Raw genomic sequence first — 23205 nt, 5'->3', positions numbered from 1 at the left:
CCATTCCCTTCTCCAAGGAGCAATAGATGCCCACAGCTCAAGTTTTCCTTCATGACCAAAGGAGATCACCAGGCACAGCAGCCTCATTCTACAAGGTCAGCAAGCAGAAAGGATTTTCATTTGGTTTTGTTGGTGTTGAGTCACGATAAATTCATGGAAATATTGAAGGCTTCCATTCTCCACCGGCCTTGGTGGAGAGCACTCATAGCAGGGATGGTATCCTGATTGCGCAAAGCTTGATTATGTAATGCTCAGGCTAGGCTAGCCATCAGCATGGATAAATCTTCTCTATCTGTGTGGGGTTTTTTTGCCTACACTGTTTCACCTGCAGGGAGAGGAAGATGAGAGCCACTGGGATAGAGCTCTCTTCACAGCACTGAGGGGAGCAGAGTCAGTCTGCATTTACGCTCAACCTGACTCACTTGTTTGCTTTTCATTGGAAACTCAAGTCCAAAGGATCCTTCTAGTCAGTGATGAATCAGGCTTTACGTAAACAGTGCAGACCTGGCTCTACTTGGAGACAACGCTCAACCAATTTGCACACAAAACTGACACCCACTGGCTGAGCCTTTCTCAGCTTCAATTTCTCCACCAGGTGCCCGGTCCTCCAGGAGGAGAGGCCACCGTAACTTATTCCCTGCTTCTGGGGATGTCAGGGGACAATTGGATTTTTCCTTTCTGCAAACAGAGATGGTGGCAGAAGAGCTACAACCACACAAGGTGGTTGGGATCGGTGTTGGGTAGGTGAAAGAGGGACCACAAGGAGCATGGAGGCACAGACTCAAGGCCAGAGCATGCCTTTGGGACTCCTGGCTTCCACCTCTGGTAGCAAGACCTTCAGCAACTCAATACATCCCTCCGTGCCTCTGTGTTTCCAGTTGCAAAGCAGTAATGTGGATTCCCTCACTCTCTCCTGCAAGAGCAATGCTGCAAAGATTAATTTAATTAGGTTTGTAGAGCATGTTGATTAAAGGCTCAGATCAAAAGCGCAATATAGACAATATTATTACTATCGGAGTCAGCGGCTGCTGGAGAAAGGATTCTTTCCATGCATCCACCCACCAGGAAGTGAAGTCGGACTATTTAGATGGCCATGGATGAATTTAAGTGTCAATGAACTGACCCATGAAAACTGTGAAGGAAACAAATGCCTGGTGAACTTGAATCAGTGTGTGGGCTCCCACTGAACTTAATATTAATTCTGGGTGGGCAGAGACATGTGTTCCTGCTTCATCCACTGTTGAGCTGCTGCATATGCATGGTGAGGTTCAGCTGAGATGCCAACCTCCCTAGGGCGGAAGTGCATTTTACTTTAATTGCAAGCAGCTGAGGGCAGGACTGTCCTTTTTGTTCTGTGTTTGTCCAGTGCCCAGTGAAACAGGAATCTGGTCCGTGACTTGGGCTCCTAGGTACTCTGGCAATACAGATAACAGATCATTTATTATATACAATCAATCTAAAAGCATCCACGGACACTTTCAGAGCACGTGCTGTCATCACCCCTGCAACCACCCCTTCTTCCTATGGTCTTTGACGTCAGTGGGGATGGGGCTGCTCTGGGAGAACCGAGGGAAGGACTGGATCATAGCACTGTAATGGATGTACTGACTCTGGAGAGAAGGCCGGCACAGATTTTCCCACCCTTGTGCATTACCTAAGAATAAGCCTGAATAATTTGTACATCAAAAAGGCCATGGGTCCTCCCATGCTTAGCGGCCCATAAGGTTAGCCTGTTTTGGGCACAGTGGTTCCTGTAGACATCAGCACACCAAGGAGTGATGTAGTTATCCTTAGGGGCAACTGCCTTGACCCCCAAAACCTGAATGACCAGATACCCATTTACAGCTCAGTTGACTGGGGGTTGCGTGTGGCATGAATCCAAAGCTGGACTCTCAGCATGGGACTTTCACAGGTGCCTTTCAGATGGGATTTGGATGTCACAGTCACTGGGGAAAATTCTCTCTTTGGTACTTTCTACAGCCACAGACCCACCCATGTATGTGCTGTAGCATGTACATGTACTGTGCAAAGCACTATATAAAATATGCTCTATAAAAAGTTCAGTGGAACTAAAAACTCCCATAAAACCACATTCAAAAACATCACTGAGCTAACAACTCGGTGAGGGAAAACATCCTGATGACATCAAGCCTCGATAATTGTGAATCCAAGAGTAACTCTGATAGGCAGCAACAAAGAAAGACAAGGAAATACTACATGAGACCTCTATGGTACTCTTATTCATAGAAAATAGAGAGGCAGAAGGAGGGGAGGTTGATAATGGTATAGATCTTAGATTTATATAACACCTTGCATGCAGATAGAGGCTGAAGAGTTTTACTCACCAACTGAACAAACTAAATGCATGAGTCATTTCTTCTACCACTTAAATGCTGCTGCACAGGGAGGGAAATGTAACCAACAGTCCAGAGCAAGCTCCTTGACAATGAGGATAAGAGTCTTGTCCAACAGTTAGAAATGACAGCAGAAGAACAGATTTTCCTGGACAAGGCACCGGCTGCCATGTTGCAGGAGAGGCCCAAGGCCAATACTTCTCCGGGAGCAATAGGCAGAGGATTACTGCACATCACTGCTTTGTCTGCTAGGATTGTTCTGCTCTCTATGTGAGGGGATTTAGAAGCCACGTTCTTAATTAACTAAACAGAACATAAAGGACTGCTTTTATGCGGAGGGCCCTGAAGGAAGCTCAGGAGGCTAATTTCAGTCAGAGTGGCTTTGTCTGAGTCAGCGCTATTTTTTCCCCTCATTTTAAATGTGTTTGTTCTTAAAGTCTCCTTTAAAACAATGCCTCTCCTCTCCTACTGCTTTGGAGGAAAAGTGTAGGGAGTAAGAGGGACAGATGGTTGATCTGGGTTTCCAAAGTTGTGCTGGTCTTGTCAGGCAGCCTTGTGATCAGGAAAGCTGAATTCCCGGAAACCAACTCTTTCTGATCAGGGGCCATTTTTTCAAAGGTGTTTCAGAGACTTAGGAGCCTCAGTCTCATTGAAACTCAGTGAGATGCAGCCACCTCCGTTACCACAGGTCCTTTTGAAACTCACCTCATGTGTGCCCTGCCTGGCTGTTACAGCCAAAATAGTCAAGAGAGCTGGTGACCCTGAGTGGCTTTATTTCTGCTGTCCTACCAGAGACCTCTTAAAAGAAATCCAAATCCCGAGAATCCCCATCAGGGATCACTGAACCACTAAGTTACTATGAGTCAGTAGTTAACCTTGAAATTCCTGGCCTGCCTCGGGCGCATGCCACAAGAAAACTCCGCACTGCAGCCAATGACAACAGCGGCCTTACCTAAAAAAGTCCCGATGAATCCCAATGCCAAGAAACTGGAGAGGACAAACAAGGTTCCTATTCCCAGGAGGACCAAGCCCACATAGTAGGAAAAAAGGCAATCCAAATCTTCCAGCTTTGGTTGGCTCTTCATCGCTTCTGTGAAACTGTGGGAAAGAAAAAGGATCTTTAATTGAAGCATCATATTAATAGCTTTATGAGCATCTTTATGGGAGATCTGCGATTCAGAGGCTGGAACATGAGAAAGAAGTTGGGTAGGAAGAGTCAGGATCTGTTTTTATTCTCCAGAGCTAATCTGAGATGATGGCTCCCCAGTTGTTCTGATTATTTCCTGAGAAAAGCAAAGTGGCAGGGCAGTGAATGATGCAGTTACTTCTACTTGGAACCCAGGGCATGGCGCTAAAAATATTAAAGTTTCTCCACTACATGTTTAAAAGCAGTTGTTCCATTCTTCAAAGCAAGAGTTTTATCACACCCAGGCCCTTCTGGCAGCAGGCTTCTGGCAGCAGCCTTGTCCATATAAAGTGCCTGAGGCTGCAAAACCTGAAGCCCAGAAGCTGAGTGTTGGGAAAGATCTGCTGGGTTATCTTGTCCCTTTCCCTCTCCCCCCCACACTCTAAACCAAATATTTTTACATGTTGGACACGTCCTCTGGAATGATTCACATCTGAAGCCTGAGGGTAGGAATTTGGGAGGAAGATCAGAACTGATGAGGGAAAAGTATTAGACATACACACTTCAAAATAACTTTGAGCACAGAGAAAGGGTAGCAGGTCTTGCTGATTGGTGCACATTCTTTCTGAAGAAGTCACTGCCACGTGAGACACTTTTTAAAAGGCCTTTAGAACAACCATTGTGAACGCTGAAATGTAATTAAATTAAAGTTAAGTAAAGGTTTTTAATAGGCCTCACACATCTTTGGTCCAAATGATAATCGGAATCCCTTAGAAAATGTTCTATCCAGTCTGAGGGGGACTCTAATCTTAATTAAGTTTCTGTATAGCCCCAGTTCCCTTGAGTAGATGGAGTCCAATTTTTTTCCCTTGCTCTCTAACATGCTAAGAGCTTTGCTACCTTCTGTGATTTTACTTTGAATACTGCAGTGTTTGGTGTGTTCAAAGCCCAGCTCCTAGAGTCACTCAAGTACTGGAGGATCATTTTTTCACTTAAATGAAAGCTGCAGGTTTCTATCCTTTGCACTAGCACAGAAGATAATGGAAATGTAGGTTTCAAAGGCATGGAAAAGGCAGGGTTTCTCAGACTCAGGGGGAAGTAGCGGTACTAGCAGGAGAATGTCGGCAAATCATACATACAAAAAAAAAAAGCCAACATCTCAACCTTGTTTGTGACTTGCTGGGTCAAACAGTTTGCACGTGCTGGATATGCGGCATGGAAGGGAATAAATAGGTCTAACAGAAGCCAGCACAGGTGGTATGTCTTTACACTCATGCCCAGGGAAGAGCATGAATTCAAAATGCCCGACCAAAGTCTATGGAAGAACTCCTACTGACTTCCACCTGCATTGGGAAGTGGCTAGGCAGGTCGAGTCAGTGAGACACATGGCGACTGTAGTTGGTCCAGGCTGGGGGGGAAGCCAGAAGTGACCCCAGGGTAGCCAGAGTCAGACCAAGCCAAAGTAGGCAGAACCAGCCCCATGCAAACTGCATACATTTCAGAGCGAGATGAGGATGCAAAGAGGGGAAAAAACCCATAGCAGAGACCAGCTGCTGCCATTTCACCTCCCGCTCGGACGTCACGCACCCTCAACGCTGCTTTAGCAAAAGGGTACTCAGCATCCGAAACGGGACCCCACAAAAGGCTTCAGGACTCTTGTCTCAGGGATGTTTGTGAAGTCTTGTTATGCCAAGGGACAACGTTTCCGAGTGGGTAGAAAAACCCCCATGAGGGTTCCTCCTATACAGAAGGCCTCCTTAGCCAGAATAGAGGTGGTGGAAAGGCTCTACAGACCTCACTCCTGGTCTCCCTGTGTATGGGGTGGCTTGGAGGCAAGGCAGAGGTGCAGCAAAACGTGCTGCACTGAATGCTCTGGGCTCGTGGGGAATGGAGCCCAGGCTAAAACAGCCCTGTGGCGCCTCTGATTTACCCTGCATGGCTTCAGAGTCCGACGAGCCCAGAACATGCCCAATAGCAGAGAAAGCAGGTCACTGAGAACAAAGCCCAAGTATCTACCACCAGCATGCAGAGAGGCTTATTTTGGCACGGTCTTCCCCTCCCTCAGCCTCCTCTTCCAGCCATCCCAGCCTTTGCTTTCATGCCTGGATGCTCAGGCAAACATTAATTACCCTAATCAGCATGTCTTGTTCGATTCCCCTGGTGTTCAGCTTGCAGCTCAAGGGATGTGTTTGCACTGCGATAATGGCCTGTCTTTCCCTGGAGTCATGTTGTATATCTCCCCAAACAGAATCTCTATTTGCACCATACTTGATGAGCACAGGCGTTTTTCACAATGGGTAAATAAACCCTCTGAGCATTTCCTACCCAGTGCCATGACAATCAACACAGTTTTCAGCAGCTCCAATTATTGCCATACCTGTAACATAACCTCAGCAGCCACAAGTCAACCTTATCGCACATCACTCTTCTGTAGGTGAGGGATCAGCCAACCCCCCTCAACAAGGAAGAAAGCAAGACAGTAGGTTGATCATTAAAATGACCCTTTTAACACAGGCCCCGGTGTCACATGCTTTGTTATGACTGTTCTGGGCAAGCAGTAGCCTACTGTCATACCATGTCCTAAGAAGAAACACTGCCATGCTCCATCCAAAGTGTTTAAATCCATTCCAAATACAAAGCAGGTGAACCTCAAGCTAGGAATGTCCATCTACATCAAGGATGAACCGCTGTCCAGTTAAGATACTGTTGGGCATACCCCCCTTCACAGAGCACCTCAAAATATGTGTATGGAAATCTAGACGCCCAGATGTTTCCCCTATCAATGGTGGACATTTCCAATGTGCCCATCACCATGATGATATCCAGGCATCTACAGCAAGGAGTAGGCAGCCTCTTGTGAGTGCTGACAAAGGAACTCCATTCTCTGTGGTACTGCTGCATCACCTGAAGAAGGCCATTTTGTCACTGCTCCACTTAGCAGCATCTCTTATCAAAGGAAAGCCTCTGCCCATAGATGAGTTTTGCATTGCATCTTGGTGGTGAGATCTGCATTGACCTTCTTCTCTGCATAGCTCCAAAATATCCACTCCAGGCTCTACCAGCCACACCTGCCGCCTTGGGTGCACCATCACTCAAGAGGCGGTCTCTGGTCTATCCTAGTGGCTGTCAAGTGACCATCCACAGACCAATGGCTTAGAAAGGACTTGCAGATGGTGCACAAGGAGCACTTCAAGCATCTGATCCTCCATTTCTACCTGCTAAATTGTATTTTCCCAAGCCATGACTGTGATGTCAAACAGAGAAACGTGAGTCATGTATTTAAAGCATCGACATGCATTATCAATAGGCCTCCTCTGCCCCTTCTTGCTGCAAATCCAATGGCCTTCAGGTTACAGGCATCGCCCTGTAGCATATAGGTGGACAGAGGGATGGAGAGGACATGAAACCTCTTGGCCTTTTAAGCCCTGAAAGTCAGAGTTTCGGTCCCTGGGGCATCAGCCGGGGGTGGCTGTCACAAAGGCAAAGGCAGGTGGGAGAAGGATGATTTGACCGCTTCAAACAGTACGAAACTGAAGGTACAGAACTAAAACCTTAGAAAAGCTATTTCCAGAAAGATGTTACACGTGGCCTTTTTTCATTACAACCCAATGCAAGAGGCTTTGTTTTCCTTACATGTTCCTAAAATGGAGATGAAGTCACTATAATGATACACCTGTTGCTGTGCAGGTGATATTAACTTTATGAGCCAAACTAAATGGGCTGGAAATAAAACAACAAAAGTGGAGTGAAACCACCGAGGAAAATAAATAAGACATGAAGGTGGAAATGCATTTAAAACCTGCCTCTAAAGGGGTATGAAGGCACAGTAATAAAAAAAAATTGTATTAGGGCTGACTGGACAGCTAGATTTTTCCTACAGGTTGGAGGAAACCCAGGCTAGGTATGGAAGTAGCTAAGAGCAAGATTTCCAAGAATGGAAATCAAAATCCAGGTTCCTAAATTACAGGGGTGTAGGCTGCAGCCGTGTTGGTTTAAGGACATAGGCAGACAAGGTTCTTTGTGTGAATCTGATATCTTTTATTAGACCAACTCAAATATTTGAGTTGGTCTAATAAAAGATACCAGGTTTACTCAAAGAACTTTGTCTGCCCAGGTTCCTAAATTCACATTCGCGGCATGGAAATTGAGGAGCTGATTTTTTGAAAGAAGGGCTCTCAATACCCCGTTGCTCCCACCGGCACCTTGAATTGCAACCAGGCATGTTGTGGAAGCCAGCTGAGACTCTGGAGCAGGGCTGCAAGGTGATGCTCCAGATGTGGTGTTTTGCACCAGCTAAACAAGCAGCTGTGCTTTGCACTGGCCAAAGCTTCCAGACCTGCTTGCAAGTGTAACTTCATGCAGCAGCAGCAGCACTTCTGTCTGCACATTTCCTTGGATCTCATGCACCTCATCTAGAAGGCCAGGTCACTGCGTGAGAATAACCTCACTTGCTTTATTCCCTGCACACATTGGAGCTGCTAACTCAGAGGTGTGACATGGCGAAAGCCCGCTGCAGTAGATTCACAGTCCTGTCGTAGCCAGGATGGTCCAGGGAATATGCGAGAAGCAAGATATTACCAAAGAAACCCTGCTTCTCACATTAAAAAGCCAGTTATGAAAGAACTGGGAACGGGAAGACAGAGTGTAGGTGACAGTCGATCACCAGGGGCTAATTCTATGGGTCTGAGCATGAATTTTAAGGACTAAAAAAAAGTCTCAGCAGTAGTGTAAGTATCACAGTGAAAATTATGCACTTCTTTGGCTGAAGGATTAGGTGCATAAATGGGGACACTGCTGTAATCATATTACCACCGACAGTCAGTTATTCACAGAGCGAGCCCATTACCCAGGGATAATTGAACTGGGAGCAACTGTTCCTATTGGTCCAAAGAGGCGGTTGTGAAAGAACACCCAATAATTCACCAGCAACAAACATTATGACCAGCAGCGTCACAATAAAAGTACTCGGTATTTTTTTTTTTTTTTAAAAAAAGGTTTCTTCCTGCCAACATCATCAACAACTGTTATGTCAGTCATTTTCCTTCACAGCTTCTTTCACCCATACGACTTTGCTTTTCCCACAGCATCTGTTTGCACGTTATTTAGGTCAGTGTGTAACCGTTAATATCGTCTTTTCCCAGCTCCACATCCTTGCTGCAATCCTTGCTCCATTTCTAAGACATCTGGCAGGAAAAGGCAGGGACTGGAGAGGGGGAAGGGTTGGTGTGAGACCACACAGATCAACTTTGGGTTTGATTTGAGTTTCTATCAGACCATTCAAAGCATACATAAGGGAGGGGATGAGGTTTGCATTTTTTTTTTTTCAGACCACACTAGAATCGTTACCTGTTGGCCCCTTCACAGGAAAGGATATAACACACACACCTCCTGCCTGAATGCTTATTTGCTTCTTATTTTCAATCTGAGGTTTGCAAAAGCAAGTCTAGAAGAGGGGTTTGGGGCTGGATCCCTGAGTCTCCCAAACCCATTCAGTGTCCACGAAGCAACACTGATTCCCACCAGCTGAGGATATTGCCACCTGTTATGTCAGGAGCTCCAATCCATGTACTACTGCAGACTGTTTATTTTAGACTTATTATGCGCTGCACTTGCTAGACAAAGACGCAAATACCAATTCTCAAACATGTCGATGAGTAACAAGTAACCTCCTTTCCTGTCCAAAACAGATTGTACCACTGCTGTTGGCGACTCCAGGCAGGCAGCATCTGGGAGATGAATTTGGGTTTCTTCTGAACATGAAGCACTGCTGTTAGGATACGGCAAAGGCCACATCGGAAATATCCTTTGCTTTGGAACACAAAAATTTGTAGTTAAAATGTGAGGTGATTCTCAACACAAATCCCCCTGCCTGGAACCCCGTGCTGGGTGAAGAGAGACTATCAGACCGGCAGGGTCACCAGCAGCCGGACAACTGACCACTGGGATTTTCAGAGCTGCCTGGTGGATGGGTGGAGATATTGTTCTCGTTAAAATGCAAAGGAGTTAATTAAAATGAATGGATGGATACAGGGTCTCAAACCCTTAGGGGTCTTTTGGAAATCTGAGCCCACATTCTACTGCCTCCTATAATTCCTATGAGGAATCATCCAGGAAAAATATTTCTTTGATTTTTCAATAGTTTGCTCACCCTGTTTGTTGACAGCCCAGTGCAGAGGGGCAGTCTCACGGCTTTGCTAATATTTGGTTTCAGGGCTTGCTGATTTTCGGTCACGCTTCCTATCTCATGCAGTTCAATAACGTCATTCTCCAGGCGCTACTCTAGCAGAAACCTATAAGCATGCTCCCCACCTTTCCCAAGCCCAGCAAAACTATGTTTTACGTGCAGGAGCAGTAGGGAAGAGAAACCCAGGGAAATAACTGGGACTTGAACATACGCTTTCAAAGAACATTGCCAAATGAGAAAATAAAACCAGATCAGGTGGTAGCATTCAGGAAAGACTGTATCAAGTGCATGCATGGGAACAATGTCAACAATTCATCTACAGCACTGCAAAGTCATCAGCCATAAATTAAGAGGGCAATAAGATCAGTTGAATGAGACACTTCTCAGATAATTACCCCAAAGCCTGGAGCAGCCAAACAGTAAGAGACCAGATTTTCCTTTTTTTTTTTTTCTCCAAGCAGAGATAATAGAGGCTCTGCAAGAGGCAAAGAACTTTGATCAGGAAGAATTTCAGTCTACCAGGAACAACAACTGCACAAAAGCCATTACAGCCTGTCCTCTTACGTAGTTTGCTAAGCAGTTTCTTTGGGCCGAGGCCATTCTGGAGCCGAGTCTAAGAACTGTGCTAGATAAAAAACACTTTGCAGATAGGAAGCATTTAATCGTCTAACGACCACAATATCTTTACACCCAAGATACTCATGCGGAACAAAGTTGAAGTCAGACAGAGCTGTTGTGGCACAGGCTGGGAGGGCAAGTTCAAGGCAACAAAAACATTCCCAAGAGTGGAGGACAAGCTAGCAAGCTGTACGGATTTGAACCCCTAGTCCTTCCCCCCCCCCCGCACTGAAAATTAATTCTCAAAATCTCTCCTTGGCCCCTCCCTGTGGCTTTGGAGTCTTCTGATAAATGCAGTGATGATCAAAAGCACATTAAGAAGAAATATTTACATTCTGAGATGTGCTCACGTCATTCTTGTGCACGATGCAGCCCCAAACCACACAGGAAAGCTATAGCCAGTACTGCAGACTCAAGTGGGTGCTTCTGGGGATGGAGGGGAGGAGGAGGTGGGGGAAGATCTCAAGAGATGGTCTTTTTCCTCATTATCCCTCACTGCCTGCATCCCCAAGACTATTAAAATTTGAGATTAGGAACCAGCTTCCCCCCACTTTGTTGCATTTGTAAGGCACAGCTTGCTCTTGGTCAGTTCAACTGGTTCTGCGGGGCTGGGAAGTGAAAACTCAATTTAGTCCAGAAACAGATGCAACTCAAACACGGAAGAAAAGCAAGTAGGATTGTGAGATGGAGTTTCCAGGGTGCTTTCCTGACCTAATCAGATGCCGAAATTTCTGCGTCTGCATTAAGCAACTGGGCAGTGCTTACGTTTTCACTTTACGTGTTCATTGCTCTTTAGCCATCCACGCGCCGTGCTTTAGAACAAGGATCTACGAACATGTAGGGGATGGGAACAATACTGCAGGCCCTCCCGACTTGGGCAAACAAACAAAGGTCGGTGTTTACAACAGCGGCCTCACTGTAACCATGCCAAACCTGCAGAGTGAGGATGGCCTCCCCTTTTGCAGGTGCATTTGGAGGAACTGATGGCTCTTAAGGTCCATTTGCAACCCGTGCTACCATTCTGAAGCCATGGCTCTTCCCGCTCATGCTTATGGATGTGGTACTCAAGAGTACCTCTTGAAACAGCCAAGGACCACTTGAACCTGTTTCAGCACAACTAAATACAGAGGCAACAAACAAAGCCACAATCAAAACTTGGCCAGCTTGAGAAGCACAGAGGATTGGGCTTTCTGAGTTACAGCGCAAGCCATTGAGCATGCACTTGGTTGGTGGCCCTTGAAAACGGGATTATAATTTTGGCTCCGCCACTGATCTGCTGCATGACCTCAGGCGCATCGTTTCACACTTCTCTGCCATGTTTACAGGTTTAGAGGCTGGCAGAGACTCCGAAAACAGGGACTATTTCACCTGGATGGGTTTTTGTGTACCCCCAAAACCACCCCCACTGGCAGTTAGCTGAGCTGTGAAATCTAAATACACACCCGTCCATGAGTCACGAGCAGGTCACACAAGCCATTCTGCATGGCCAAAAATTAAATTATGGACTAAACAAATCCTGAGCCCTCCTTCAGGACTTCCAGTAGTGTGCAACGGTCCCAACAAACACAGAGCGGGGGTAACTGTTGGCGTTACTTCTAAGAAGTAAAATCTGATGAGATGCATTTACAAATTCTAACCTGAGAGTTTTATGCCATGGAAATTATCTGGAGTTCTGACAATACATTAGCTCTGACCCTGACATAACTGCATCTGGGACAACAGTTCAGGCCCAACTTTAATTACAGTGCTGCAGAGAGAGTAAGCTACAGTTGTCAGATCATAGCCAAATTGTTGACATTGAGGAAGCTTTCTGCAGGACAACACTGTTACGTTAGCACTGAGAACACTTAAGGACGTTATTTCCATAATGTACAGTACATCACCAGTGCTATATTATTTGCTAACATAGGCATTACCTAGGCAGATCTTAGATAAGTTTAAGCAGCTTGCCTGCCAAGTGCACACATAATCCCTGCTCTTCTATGCAGGAAATGCTGTAACATTTGAAATGCATGCTGAGTTTCGTTTCCTCAGCTCCCTCAGGGGGAAAAAATGCCCACAAGTGCTGTAATACACGCTCTGTACTAGGCCAAAAATTCTGAAGATGACCCTCCAGTCATCTCATTGTGCAATCAATCGAGGGAAATCATCGAGAGAGACACAGAGTCAGGAAATTAGACACTTAACAGCTCTGACATTAATCACTAAGTCTCAGAACAGGAGACAAAGTAATTCTGCTTTTACTACCTCCTTCCAATGCAGAATTCAAAACTAAAGTAAAACCAAACCCAAATGAAGACCTGCTGGTGAAAGATGCCATATCGACAATCTCTAGAAATGCATGTCCACTGGCCATGGAACAGGAACAAGACACCACCGTATAGATCTCGGCTCTAAGCTTAGGAATTATCTCTGTGGGTGAGTGGGTATTCAAGTCTTCAGGCTATTCTTTCACTTTCCAGCTGATGTTGCTGAAGAGAAAGGATGGTCCAGTGGTTAGTGCACCAGGCCAGGATGTAGGATATTTGGGTTTAGGTCCCTATTGTGTCAGTGTGTGATGCTAGGTAGTTCACTGCATCCCACTGTGCCTCAGCTCCCCGTCTATGAAATGGGTTTAACAGCAATGCCCTCCCTTGTAAGAGCACCAGAGAAGTAACTGCATTAAAGACTGAGAGACATACAGACATAATGGGGATGGGGGCTATAGAAATACCTACAAGAGATAGAGCACAGGACATTTTCAAAGGCAGCTTTGGACACTGAGCAGTCATAGGCCCCTTTGAAGCCCCAGCCTCAGTGTCCATTTTATCAGGGATCATTGCCATATGGGCCGTTGTCCATTTTGATAGACCACTGACCCACTCTGCAGCTGGTGAGACTGGAGCAGGAAATACAGCGACTAGAACAGAAGAATCCTAGGTTCAGGGCCTCTCTTAAGACCTGTGCTGATGGTCGGTTTCAATCAGCCCAGCTTCATATGGGTATCCCACCACCCAGTCTGAGGTGGCTGGCTGTAGTGGTAGCCACATCATTCTCTTGTTGGATGTGGCTACAGAAAACTGGTGTGCTAGTCCAATGTCACCAGCTAGGTTTGAGGGCAACTCTGACCCTGGTACCTCATGCCCTTCTTCCACGCTTGAGGATGTTATTGCTTAGGCTGTAGACACACACACACACATACCAGATGCTTTTCAAACACCAAAGACAGTTCCTGCCTTGCAGAGGGTTTTTCCTCCTTCGCTTTTACACAGATAGATACGCAGAGAAGTGATATACTTTTCAATTGTCAGACAGCATGAAAGGCAGAGCTGGGAAGAGAACCAGATCCTCCTGATGCCCCATCTGCTGTTTTAGCCAACGGACAGTCCTGCTTCCAACACCACTTCTCACAACTGCATATAAATAGCTTTAAATCACTAATGACTCAGCCTGGATTCAAACCAGCAACCAAAAGTGAAAACCTCCCCGCTGCCAATGGCCTGATCATGCCCTCTCCTCTCAAATTAACAGCTCGCCCAGTATGAAGCGACTTTTATTTTCTTAATACAAGTTGGTTGTTTTCAATTAGGTGTCTCATGACATGCTGTTTATACAGTTAAGTGTCTCTTTTATGGGCCTAATTTACTGTAATATCTCAACATTAAAACGCTGTGTGATTACAGATTATGCAATGTCTTGGAGGCAGTGAGATAGAGCCCCACTATCAGTGTCCCAGAGCACAATCTTTAGTTTATCCTCACAACACCTCTGTGAGGTAGGACAGGGCCATTCACCCCATTTTCGAGGGAGAACAGAAGCATAGAGATGCCAGAACCCAGATCCTCCCAGGTACTTAGGTGCCTGACTTCTGCTGATGTCAGAGGAGAGCGCTGGAGAGCAGCGTCTCTGAGATCAGCCCAGATGGTTGCAGTGGTGGCTGCTGACCTTGAAAAAAAACAAAACACCTTAGTTTTAGTTTCAAGGGGAGCTTGGCCCAGATTCTCAAAGGGATTTAGGCGCTTAAATAACGTGCCCAAAGGGACACAGGGGCCTGCGACAGGGTATGAAATTTAACCCACATTTCACAAAGCCAGGCTAGCACCCTCCCAACTGGATCAGCTGCTTTTTGTCATTAAAAGAGATCACCTTGCAGCATTTCTGATTTCCCCGCACACTCCCCACCACTCCTGCCTTGCAAATGGAAAGAGTTTTGCTTTCTTCTCTGACTTTCCCCTTCACATCTCATCCTTTGCTTCAGTTGCAGCCAAAATGGGATGGGACTGTCTCCCAAATTTGGCTGATGTGGCCTGACCTGCATCACTGTTTTCAAAGACTGTTGGCATGAGAGAGACGGCCCCAGTTTCCACAGTCACACAGGTAACACAAAAGTGAGGTCCTTACCAATGGCTCCGTACAAAATTAAGCAGCAGGATGATCACCCCCAGGCAGTAGCACGCAGTGTACGGAGAGCCAAAGACCCTGCTGAGCGCTCTGGTTCTGTGCTCCCATCTTGCTACCTACAAGGACAAAAGAGAAGAATGCTGAGCAGTGAGACACACGATTCATGCTGGCGCCAAAAAAGTCCCAGGTTCTTTACAAGAGCCAAGTACAACATGCATACCATCAGCTGGGGAATCAACCAGAACAGATCAGCAAACACTGAATGGAGTTGGCTTAACCAGACCTCGGTAGAGAACACTTCCTTCCAAGCTCTACAGTTTTTGGGAAGCTCTTGGGACACCTATTCATGCACTGGTCTTTCCACCAGGTTAGATCATGAAAGACTCATCCCCAGTGAAGGCAGGAATGGACAGTCTGCAGAGGCTCAATGCACTGGGCCAGATTCTACTATGTTATAGGGAGGGGAAAATACTGAACTAGTGAAATTCCTTTTTTCCTAGAGCTCTGTACATGCTGATTCTTCCATTTCCCCAGTTCTCTTGCTCTGGAACAGCCCAACATACTGAAAAAAAAACCTGACCTGTCCCTAGACTTTATTTATACTTTGGAAGCCATTCCAAAATGCAAGCTCCAGGCCTCTCAAATGACATGCTCCCCTGGAGAGAAGAGAAGTTCCCATGCACACTTGCCCTGATACCTACCTTACGCTACATAGAGGCAAGCGCACCTGGCCAACAAAGCTTTTAAAGCAACCATCTCAATCCCAGCTCCTTGCTAAGACTGCGTTCTGAGATCTACTGAGGTCAGCAGGACCTTTCTTAAAGACTTCCCTGGGCTCTGGACTAGGTCCAGCTCTGTTGACATGTTACCTCCAAGGTCCATCTTTTGCATAGTGCTTCAAGATGGAGTCTAGGTATCTTAGGATTGAGCCACATATTTTATCAGAGAGTCCTGTGAAACTATACCTTCTTTTACCAGAGAGCTGCTTCAGATAAGTCTGCTACCCACCCTTCCTGCATGTACAGTGCATTTGTCCTGGTTGTGCAGTGTTAACCACAACGGCTTTATCCGTTCTCCTGGCTTGTCATTATCCATAGCTACCTAAAACTGTTACACAGAAGGGTCTTTTTTAGTAAGTTATATATTCTCTCTCTCTCTCTCTCTCACACGCGCATATAATCACAGATCTGTTAACATCTGGTCTAGCGCTCTGTTTTCTGTTTGCAAATCCAAACACAGGATGAGCTATGAACTAGCATAAATGCATTGGTTTGTTGTAGAGAAACCACAGAGGACAACATCGCTGTCCCAAACCCTTCCAATTTAAGCCAGTGATTCTCAGCCAGGGTGTAGTGGTACCCTGGGGTGCTTTAAGAATCCTTTTAGGGCAGCTGTGGAGTGCCACATAATGTTAGCACTGTTAAATAGGCTGACATCATTCACAAGATCAACCCAGTATCTGAAGAAGTTGAGAACCACTAATCTAAGCACATGGGCTCAGAAATAACTCTACACCTCAGCTCACCCTGTAGCAACACAGAGTTTCAGAGGCTTTAGTGCCCATGTACACACTCTTCAGCAAAACTGGGGTAAGCAACTTCACATGTACCACAGGGAATGAACAGGCACAGGTGCCACGGAGTAGCCAATACACTGTGAGCTCACACACGAGCTTACCTTGCTCAACCATGTGTGCATACTTTAGAAAGCCATTTGAGTTGCCGGGAGCACTGCTAAAAAGGCACAGGGCCTGATTCATCCTCCTCTGAAACCAACTGGAATTTCTCCTAGGGGATCCCTTCCAGCCTTGCACACTCCTGAGGAACTTGTGAGTCCTGTCCCAGCTATCGCAGGTAACCACACCACATAATCTTACCCATAAACTTACCAATCCCCATTCTAACACTAGTCTGTCTCTTTGCTCCCACTTCTTGTTTCACCTGTTCCAGAACTTCACTCTTCTGACAAACTCCTCCTCCCTGCCAGACTAAATTCATGCATAGCGTGTCAACACCTAGTTTTCCTTTAAAACTAAGTGTCGACATGCTAGCTTAAATTTACACAGCTCTTTTCCCACAGGCGCTGGATCAGGCCCACATGTCTCATTGGCATCAGCCCCCTGGGTCAATGATCTCGAGGTAAAAGTGTGCGGAGGCGGAAACAGATGTAGCGAAATCGACAGAACATACAGGGCCAAACTCACCTGAATGTCCTTCCCTTCACTGCAGTGATGTCTCATCCGGTAACACCAGGGCTGTATATAACCCACCCTGCATATGTATTACAGTCCCATCTGTTTAAATGCATTTGAGAACGGCTTAGTTTGATTACCAGCAGTGAGCAGGGAAAGGCAACTTTACAGGCAATGTCTTTTCTCAGGCTGATCCACTGGCACCAAGTGAGACCGGTTGAGAGTGATGTGTTTCCCCTAGGCAAAGACATGCAAGGTCTCTGATAAGCAGGGCACCCATTTCACAGGCTCCTAAAATAATTCAGTTACTTATGCAATGCCTGCCCCCAAAATCAGAAACCTGTCCCATGACAGACAGCAGATTTGTAGCCTTTTGCTTGCTGGTATAAATAGACCATGCTTTAAATTTAATTTAAAGCAGACTGCGTCATGCGGCTGCTAAAAGAGGAGCTGCTGTTTGGCAGCCGTGAAAGGAAAGAAACAATGCAGGATGAGCTGACACCTTTTTACAATCAAAAGTGACTGCACCAGGGGGCTGAGTCACGGAAGAAGGAAGGGGAGGGTAATGAAGCCACATGCCAGTGATTTATGCAAATGTCCTAATGCAGATACTTTCCCTGTGGATAATTCTGGTGGCAGTCATTTGAATTGTGATTGGAAGCTAGAGCTAGGAACTTCATAAAGCATCTCTGGAGTGCTTTGGTCAGCAAGAGAGAGCTTTCTAATTCAAACACCAGACCCTCCTTTCTGCATGGGAATGCCAGGACATCAGGGCCAGCACTGACTCCTGGGCAATCACAGCTGTCCCCTCTGTCCTTAAAAAAATAAATAAATCTATGCACCTTTGATTAATTCTGGCTGAGAGCAAATGTCTTTCAAGTGGATTTTGAGCTCTTCAAGACAAGGACAGCGTTTCCTTGCATGTTTCTATACAGCCAAGAAGAAAACAGTGACAAGCTGCCTGGTGCTGGGTTTGCAACAGACCATTACCAAATCCCTGGTTAGGCGTGAAGAAGAATAGGGTTTTGGTTTGCAATTCTTTTTTTAGCTGTGGACCCTGTCAAGCAGGGGACCAACCTCTTGACATCCATCTGAGAAGCAGCATCTACAAGCAGGTTCCCAGGTCCCTTTAGGGATTTCCAGTCAGTCCTTGACCCCAGCCAGGTTCCTCTTTGAGGGAGAGCTGAAAGGAAGACCTTGATCTCACCCCCAGCCAGCACCCAACTGGGTTGGACTCTTTCCTTTTAAGCCATTCTTCCAACCCTGATATCTGCTATAAAAAGTAACTAGGCAGAGCTGACTGAGCCCATGACAGTCCTCTGGCCCCTTCCCAGAGCACTGGGAGATGGGATGCTACGTCGCAGGGCTCTTCTGATCCTGGCTGGAGCTGGAAGATGTTGCAGCGAAATAAACACAGACCACAAGAGTGAATTTTCAGTGATGCTGGAGTAATTTAGTATTATTCAAGTAATGGCACTTCCACAGCATCTCTGCTACCCAGATACCGGCATGGCTGAAGTGGAGAGACAGTTCTCAAAGAGAATCGATGAGAAATTCTCAGCTGCGTTACCTCTTTCACATAAGCAGAGTTTCAGCTTTTGACCCAATAATTAGGTTTCATGGCATCTGAGTGGGGAGGCAAGTATTTGTAATTTATTCTTACAGACTGGAAAAAAATGAGTCCATATGGGGCCTAGTTACTTGTCTAACGATTGTACTAGAAGTCTGGGCCAGAGACAGACTTAGAACATAGTTCCCTATGACTCCCAACACCTTGCTTTCCCTACTAGACTTTCACAAAAGCCCTCTGATGACTGAAAGCTGTTTTTGGAAATGGTTTTCCAGCAGTCAGTTTTAAAACCCCCCAGTACAAGTATTTCAAAAGCCAGTAGCAGGCTCAGGGGTGCAATGTTCTGCATTTAGCTTGTTAAACTTTTCCTCATCGACCAGAACAGCTTGTGAGTGGAATCAAATCATTTCCAGAAGCCACAATTCACAGGCAAATGGAGCCACTGTCCTGCTATTTGTGCAAATGCCCAGGCAAAAAAAAGAAAAGAAAAGAAAAAGGACCTAAATGCCCCAACTGGCTGCAAATGGAAACGAGAAATCAATTCAGGTTGTCGTTTCCTTTACGGATGCAAAAAGCCCCAAAACAAAAACAAATGCGACAGTCGTATAAAAAGCAATTTCATCTCTCAAATTTGTTACAGCTTCCCATCGACCAGAGATGCTATTTATTGCTTTGTAGGCACCACGGATCATAGCTTTTCATTAATAGTAAGCATTTGTTTCAGGGAAATGGATTTTTTTTCCACCGCTGAAGCAAGCTGACTTTTAAACATGTTACATTTTAATATGCTCAGCCCCAGCTTTGAACCACAGACTCTGTTCTATTTTATGAGATTCCATTTTTATATCTGGTTGACCCCGGAGGTGCACGGTGAAACCAGATGCTTCTGAGCCCAAGAGATCTTCTGCATCTCCATGCTAATCGGCCTGTCTATGCCCTGACGTGGCCCCTCTACCAAGGCATCTCAGCACCTCACAATAAATCACGTAGCCTTACAATGCCCCTGTGAGGTAAGGAAGGGTGAACAGTCCCACTGTCCAGAAACCGAGATACATAGAGATTAAGTGACTTGCCAAAGGTCACGTAAGCAGCACGTGCCAGAGCAGGGAAAGGAACACAAGTCTCCAGAAACCTAGTAAGTGGCTTCACCCTAGGAGGCAAGGGCTGGGATCAGGGTCTTTCAACTTGTTCTCCAGTCTGTAGCGAGCATCTTCTCCCACCTGAAAATGTTTTCTTCATTACAAGTAACCTGTAAGGACAGGTGTGTGGGGAATTACGGGCTGTCCTGTGCTGCTCAAACAATTTGCACACATTCATTTCATCACAGGCAGGCGAACACAAAGATCCAGTGTGAGCATAACAACAACACATGTTTTGGCAGGGTCAGCGTCTTAGAGACCAGGCCAAGGTTCAGTACGGGGACCAGGTTATCCTGCTATCTCTTACCGCAGCGTCCTTGAACCTTTCTTTGCTTTTTGCTCAGTTTCCTTGAATCAGTGATTTTTCTCTGAACTCCTGGGGAGCAAACGAACTACAGCATGCTTTTCTCACATGGCTGCTAGACTGGGGAGGTGCTGGGTGGGGGGAGAAATAGCTCATAACGACCCCTCACCCCAAGAAGAAATGCATTCTGTTGATGTCTGCAGTTTGTTGGTGTATACTTTTCCGCAGCTGTTCACTGGAGTGGTGTTATGAATACACCAACAAATTATAAATCACAAGTTCACAGCTCCTCCGTTCATTTCCTCACCCTGACTCTGCAGCAGAGCTGCTGTCATTTCCAGGCCCTGGGGGCACACCTCCTTGCAATTAAAAAAAATAAGAAAAAAAAGAGACTTGAGAATTAGAAGGATCCTCGGGGCAGTCGGATGCTCCCATTTGTGGGTGTTGTCAGAACAACATAGGTGTCTGCCATTCGGGAATGGAAAGGTAGGTAACACCTATGTCACTGGTACCCGGGATATAGCAGGGTTTTCAGGCAAATGGTGCCACTGACACAAAAGAAGCAAGAATAGGCTGAAAACAAATGGGCTCTCAAAGAAGCAAAAGTGTCTCCTCTTACTGAGGGTGGCGGTGGCAGGGAACAGAAAGAAAAGAAGAGAGGAGAGAGAGAGACAGTCATTATAGGAGAAGGCTTAAAAACCTCTGTTGCCATGTGGTCACTGCTTCTCCATTCAGAAATTAGATAAAAACCTCCACTCTCTGTCATAGTAAGTAATTCAGCTAGGCAACAACGATATCTAAGATTTTAGAATTTACCATAGCTGCTGCGAAAACCAGGAAGGAAAGAAATGGGTTGCACACGACATCTTCATTATAAATGTTCTTTGCATCTGTGAAATGCTTACAAAAAAGCCAGTGATATTCCAGGATGCATGAAAGAAAGGGCAATCTTCTGATCAAATCCAGCTGCAGCACAGATCTCAACATGGATGGTAGAAACCAGAGGCCACTGGGCTTGTGTGTGTGCACAGTTCAGGGTTTAGCCAGGGACACAATATGATATACTGCGTGGCTGAGATCAGACTCCCAGTCTTTGCTTTGAGAATCTGCTGGCCTTGGCTGTGCTCAAACCCAGCGTGGGGGTCTGCAAAGGTGCGCTCAGAGAATGGCTAACAGACCGCAGGGCTTGTACAGTCTGATCCAATGCACAACATGCTCAAAGTTAGGTTCTTATGGGCACCACAGAAGTAACATAGCTATAAAGGTGAGAACAACATACAGTAGAAAGAGACACACATAGCCTTTGCATGCATCATGGATATCGTCCATCTTTGGGGTGCTATTGCAATAGGAGCAACTATAAACAGAGATGGGAAGTTATTGAGAAGCCTGTTGACCGTGAATATATGGAAGTAATTCTCTGCCCCATTATTCTGTCTGCATCTGGGAGTCCTCACCAAGAGAACGTTGCTCAAATAACATCATCGTCAGCAAACCCTTAATTTGAGGACGATCTCTACCATGGCTCATTGATGGGTCTTGAAATGATTTAAGACTCCAATCCTTGAGCTACTGACTCATCTGCAGAAGTTGCAGGTCTTTCTGCAGAGAAAAGCAGGCTGTAGGCCAGGGTTTGTCTCCTTTTCCTTCCTCCTTTCTCTCTTCTCTGCTTTGAGGGAAAGATGCTTTACCTTGAAATGGACTGCTGCTTGACTGAAGATGCAGGGCCATTGGAGTCAGTCAGCAGCCAGCTCCTCCCAGCTCTTGAAGTTAGCATCCATTTTTTGAGGTATACCTTCCATGTGTCCTTGTAGTGTCTCCTCTGGCCACAAGATCTCAGGCTGTCACTAAGCTGGGAGTACAGCACTTGTTATGGGAGTTGAGAGTCACACACAATGTCCGGTCCAGAGAAGTTGGTGCTTGAGGATCGCTGACTCAATGATGGTAACATTGGCTTCAACAAGGATGGTGGCATTTGTGCGAATCCCATTTGATGTGGAGGATTTTCCAGAGGCATCATTGGTGATACCTCTCCAGAGTCTTGTAGTCACCCACATTGCACATCCATAGAGAATGGGGATGATGACTGCATTTTAGACCTGGATCTTGGTGTCTTTCTGGAGATCATGATGAATATGACAAATTGCTTCAGCTTGTCTTAAGGAGGCACTTGTGCACCAAATCTCCTCATTAATGTTTGCTCTCTGAGGTGGGGAGGCAAGGAAAGTGCTTGACTAACTCCAGGTTAGTAATTTGGGGAGGGTGTGGGTCACATTCATGGCCTGGGGCAGGCTGATGGAAGACTTGAGTCTTCTTGATGATCCAACGTGGCCTGGAGGTTCTCCTCGGGGTGCCTGAATAACAGCATTCCAGCCTAAATAACAGATGCCTCTAAAGCCATGCCAGCAGTCCAACACCTACCTGCCCCCCACAACTAACCCAGTTAAATTGCTGTTTTTGCATGGCATGGCTTTAGAGGCACTAGCACAGAGAATTATTCTGCATTTGGGATTTTTAATCAGGTATAGAAAAAAACAAGTTTCTAATACCCACCCCCCATGGTTAATGCTTCCCCCACACTGCCTTACAGACCCTGAGTGGGAGTTTCCATCTCCATCACCCATTTGATCCTTGGCACAAATTAATTGGAGAAACTGTCACCTCTCTACTAGGGACCATTTCACAATTCATTTCCCAAAGGCCAGGCCACTGCGCCTGAAGCCCACAGAAATCAATGAAAACACTCTCATAGTTTCATAGTTTGTAGGGTTGGAAGGGACCTGAGCAGATCATCAAGTCCGACCTCCTGCCACGGCAGGAAAGAGTACTGGGGTCAAACAGCCCCAGCAAGGTGATTGTCTAGCTTTGTCTTAAAGACCCCCAGGGTAGGAGCCAGCACCACTTCGTTTGGAAGTTGGTTCCTGAACCTAGCTGCCCTGACCGTGAAGTAGCGCCTCCTGATGTCTAGTCTGGTTTACTCGGCCAGCTTGTGACCGTTATTCCTGGTCACTCCTGGTAGTGCTCAGGGGAACAGGGACTCCCCCAGTGCCTACTGGTCCCCTCTGACTAGTTTGTAACAGGCCACTAGATCCCCCTCAGCCTTCTCTTGTGGAGGCTGAACAGGTTCAGGTCCCATAGCCTCTCCTCGTAGGGCCTGCCCTGCTGCCCACTGACCATGCGAGTGGCCTCCTCTGGACCCTCTCTCCATGCTGGCCACATCCCTCCTGAAGTGCGGCGCCACAACTGGACGCAGTACTCCAGCTGCAGCCTGACCAGTGCCGCATAGAGGGGGAGGATCACCTCCCTGGACCTGCTCGAGATGCATCTGTGGATGCAGGA

The 23205-nt window shown here is 46.3% G+C and overlaps 1 protein-coding gene across 4 annotated transcripts in view; it reads right to left on the bottom strand.

The window, feature by feature from the left end:
* PEMT (phosphatidylethanolamine N-methyltransferase) overlaps nt 1–23205 on the bottom strand; it is an 82349-nt gene that overhangs the window by 22603 nt on the left and 36541 nt on the right. For all 4 annotated transcript variants that reach the window (XM_019541954.1, XM_019541953.1, XM_019541956.1 and 1 more), the window contains exons 3-4: nt 14663–14778; nt 3307–3452 (exon numbers count right to left, since the gene is read on the bottom strand). In XM_019541954.1, the coding sequence (XP_019397499.1) occupies nt 3307–3452; nt 14663–14778 (262 nt within the window). The remainder of the gene's footprint in view (nt 1–3306; nt 3453–14662; nt 14779–23205) is intronic.

Source organism: Crocodylus porosus, unplaced genomic scaffold, assembly GCF_001723895.1.
Source record: "Crocodylus porosus isolate Cpor-Errol unplaced genomic scaffold, CroPor_comp1, whole genome shotgun sequence".
Lineage (NCBI taxonomy): Eukaryota > Metazoa > Chordata > Crocodylia > Crocodylidae > Crocodylus > Crocodylus porosus.
The sequence above is the reverse complement of the archived record's forward strand: the minus strand, read 5'-3'. Positions and strand labels throughout refer to the sequence as shown.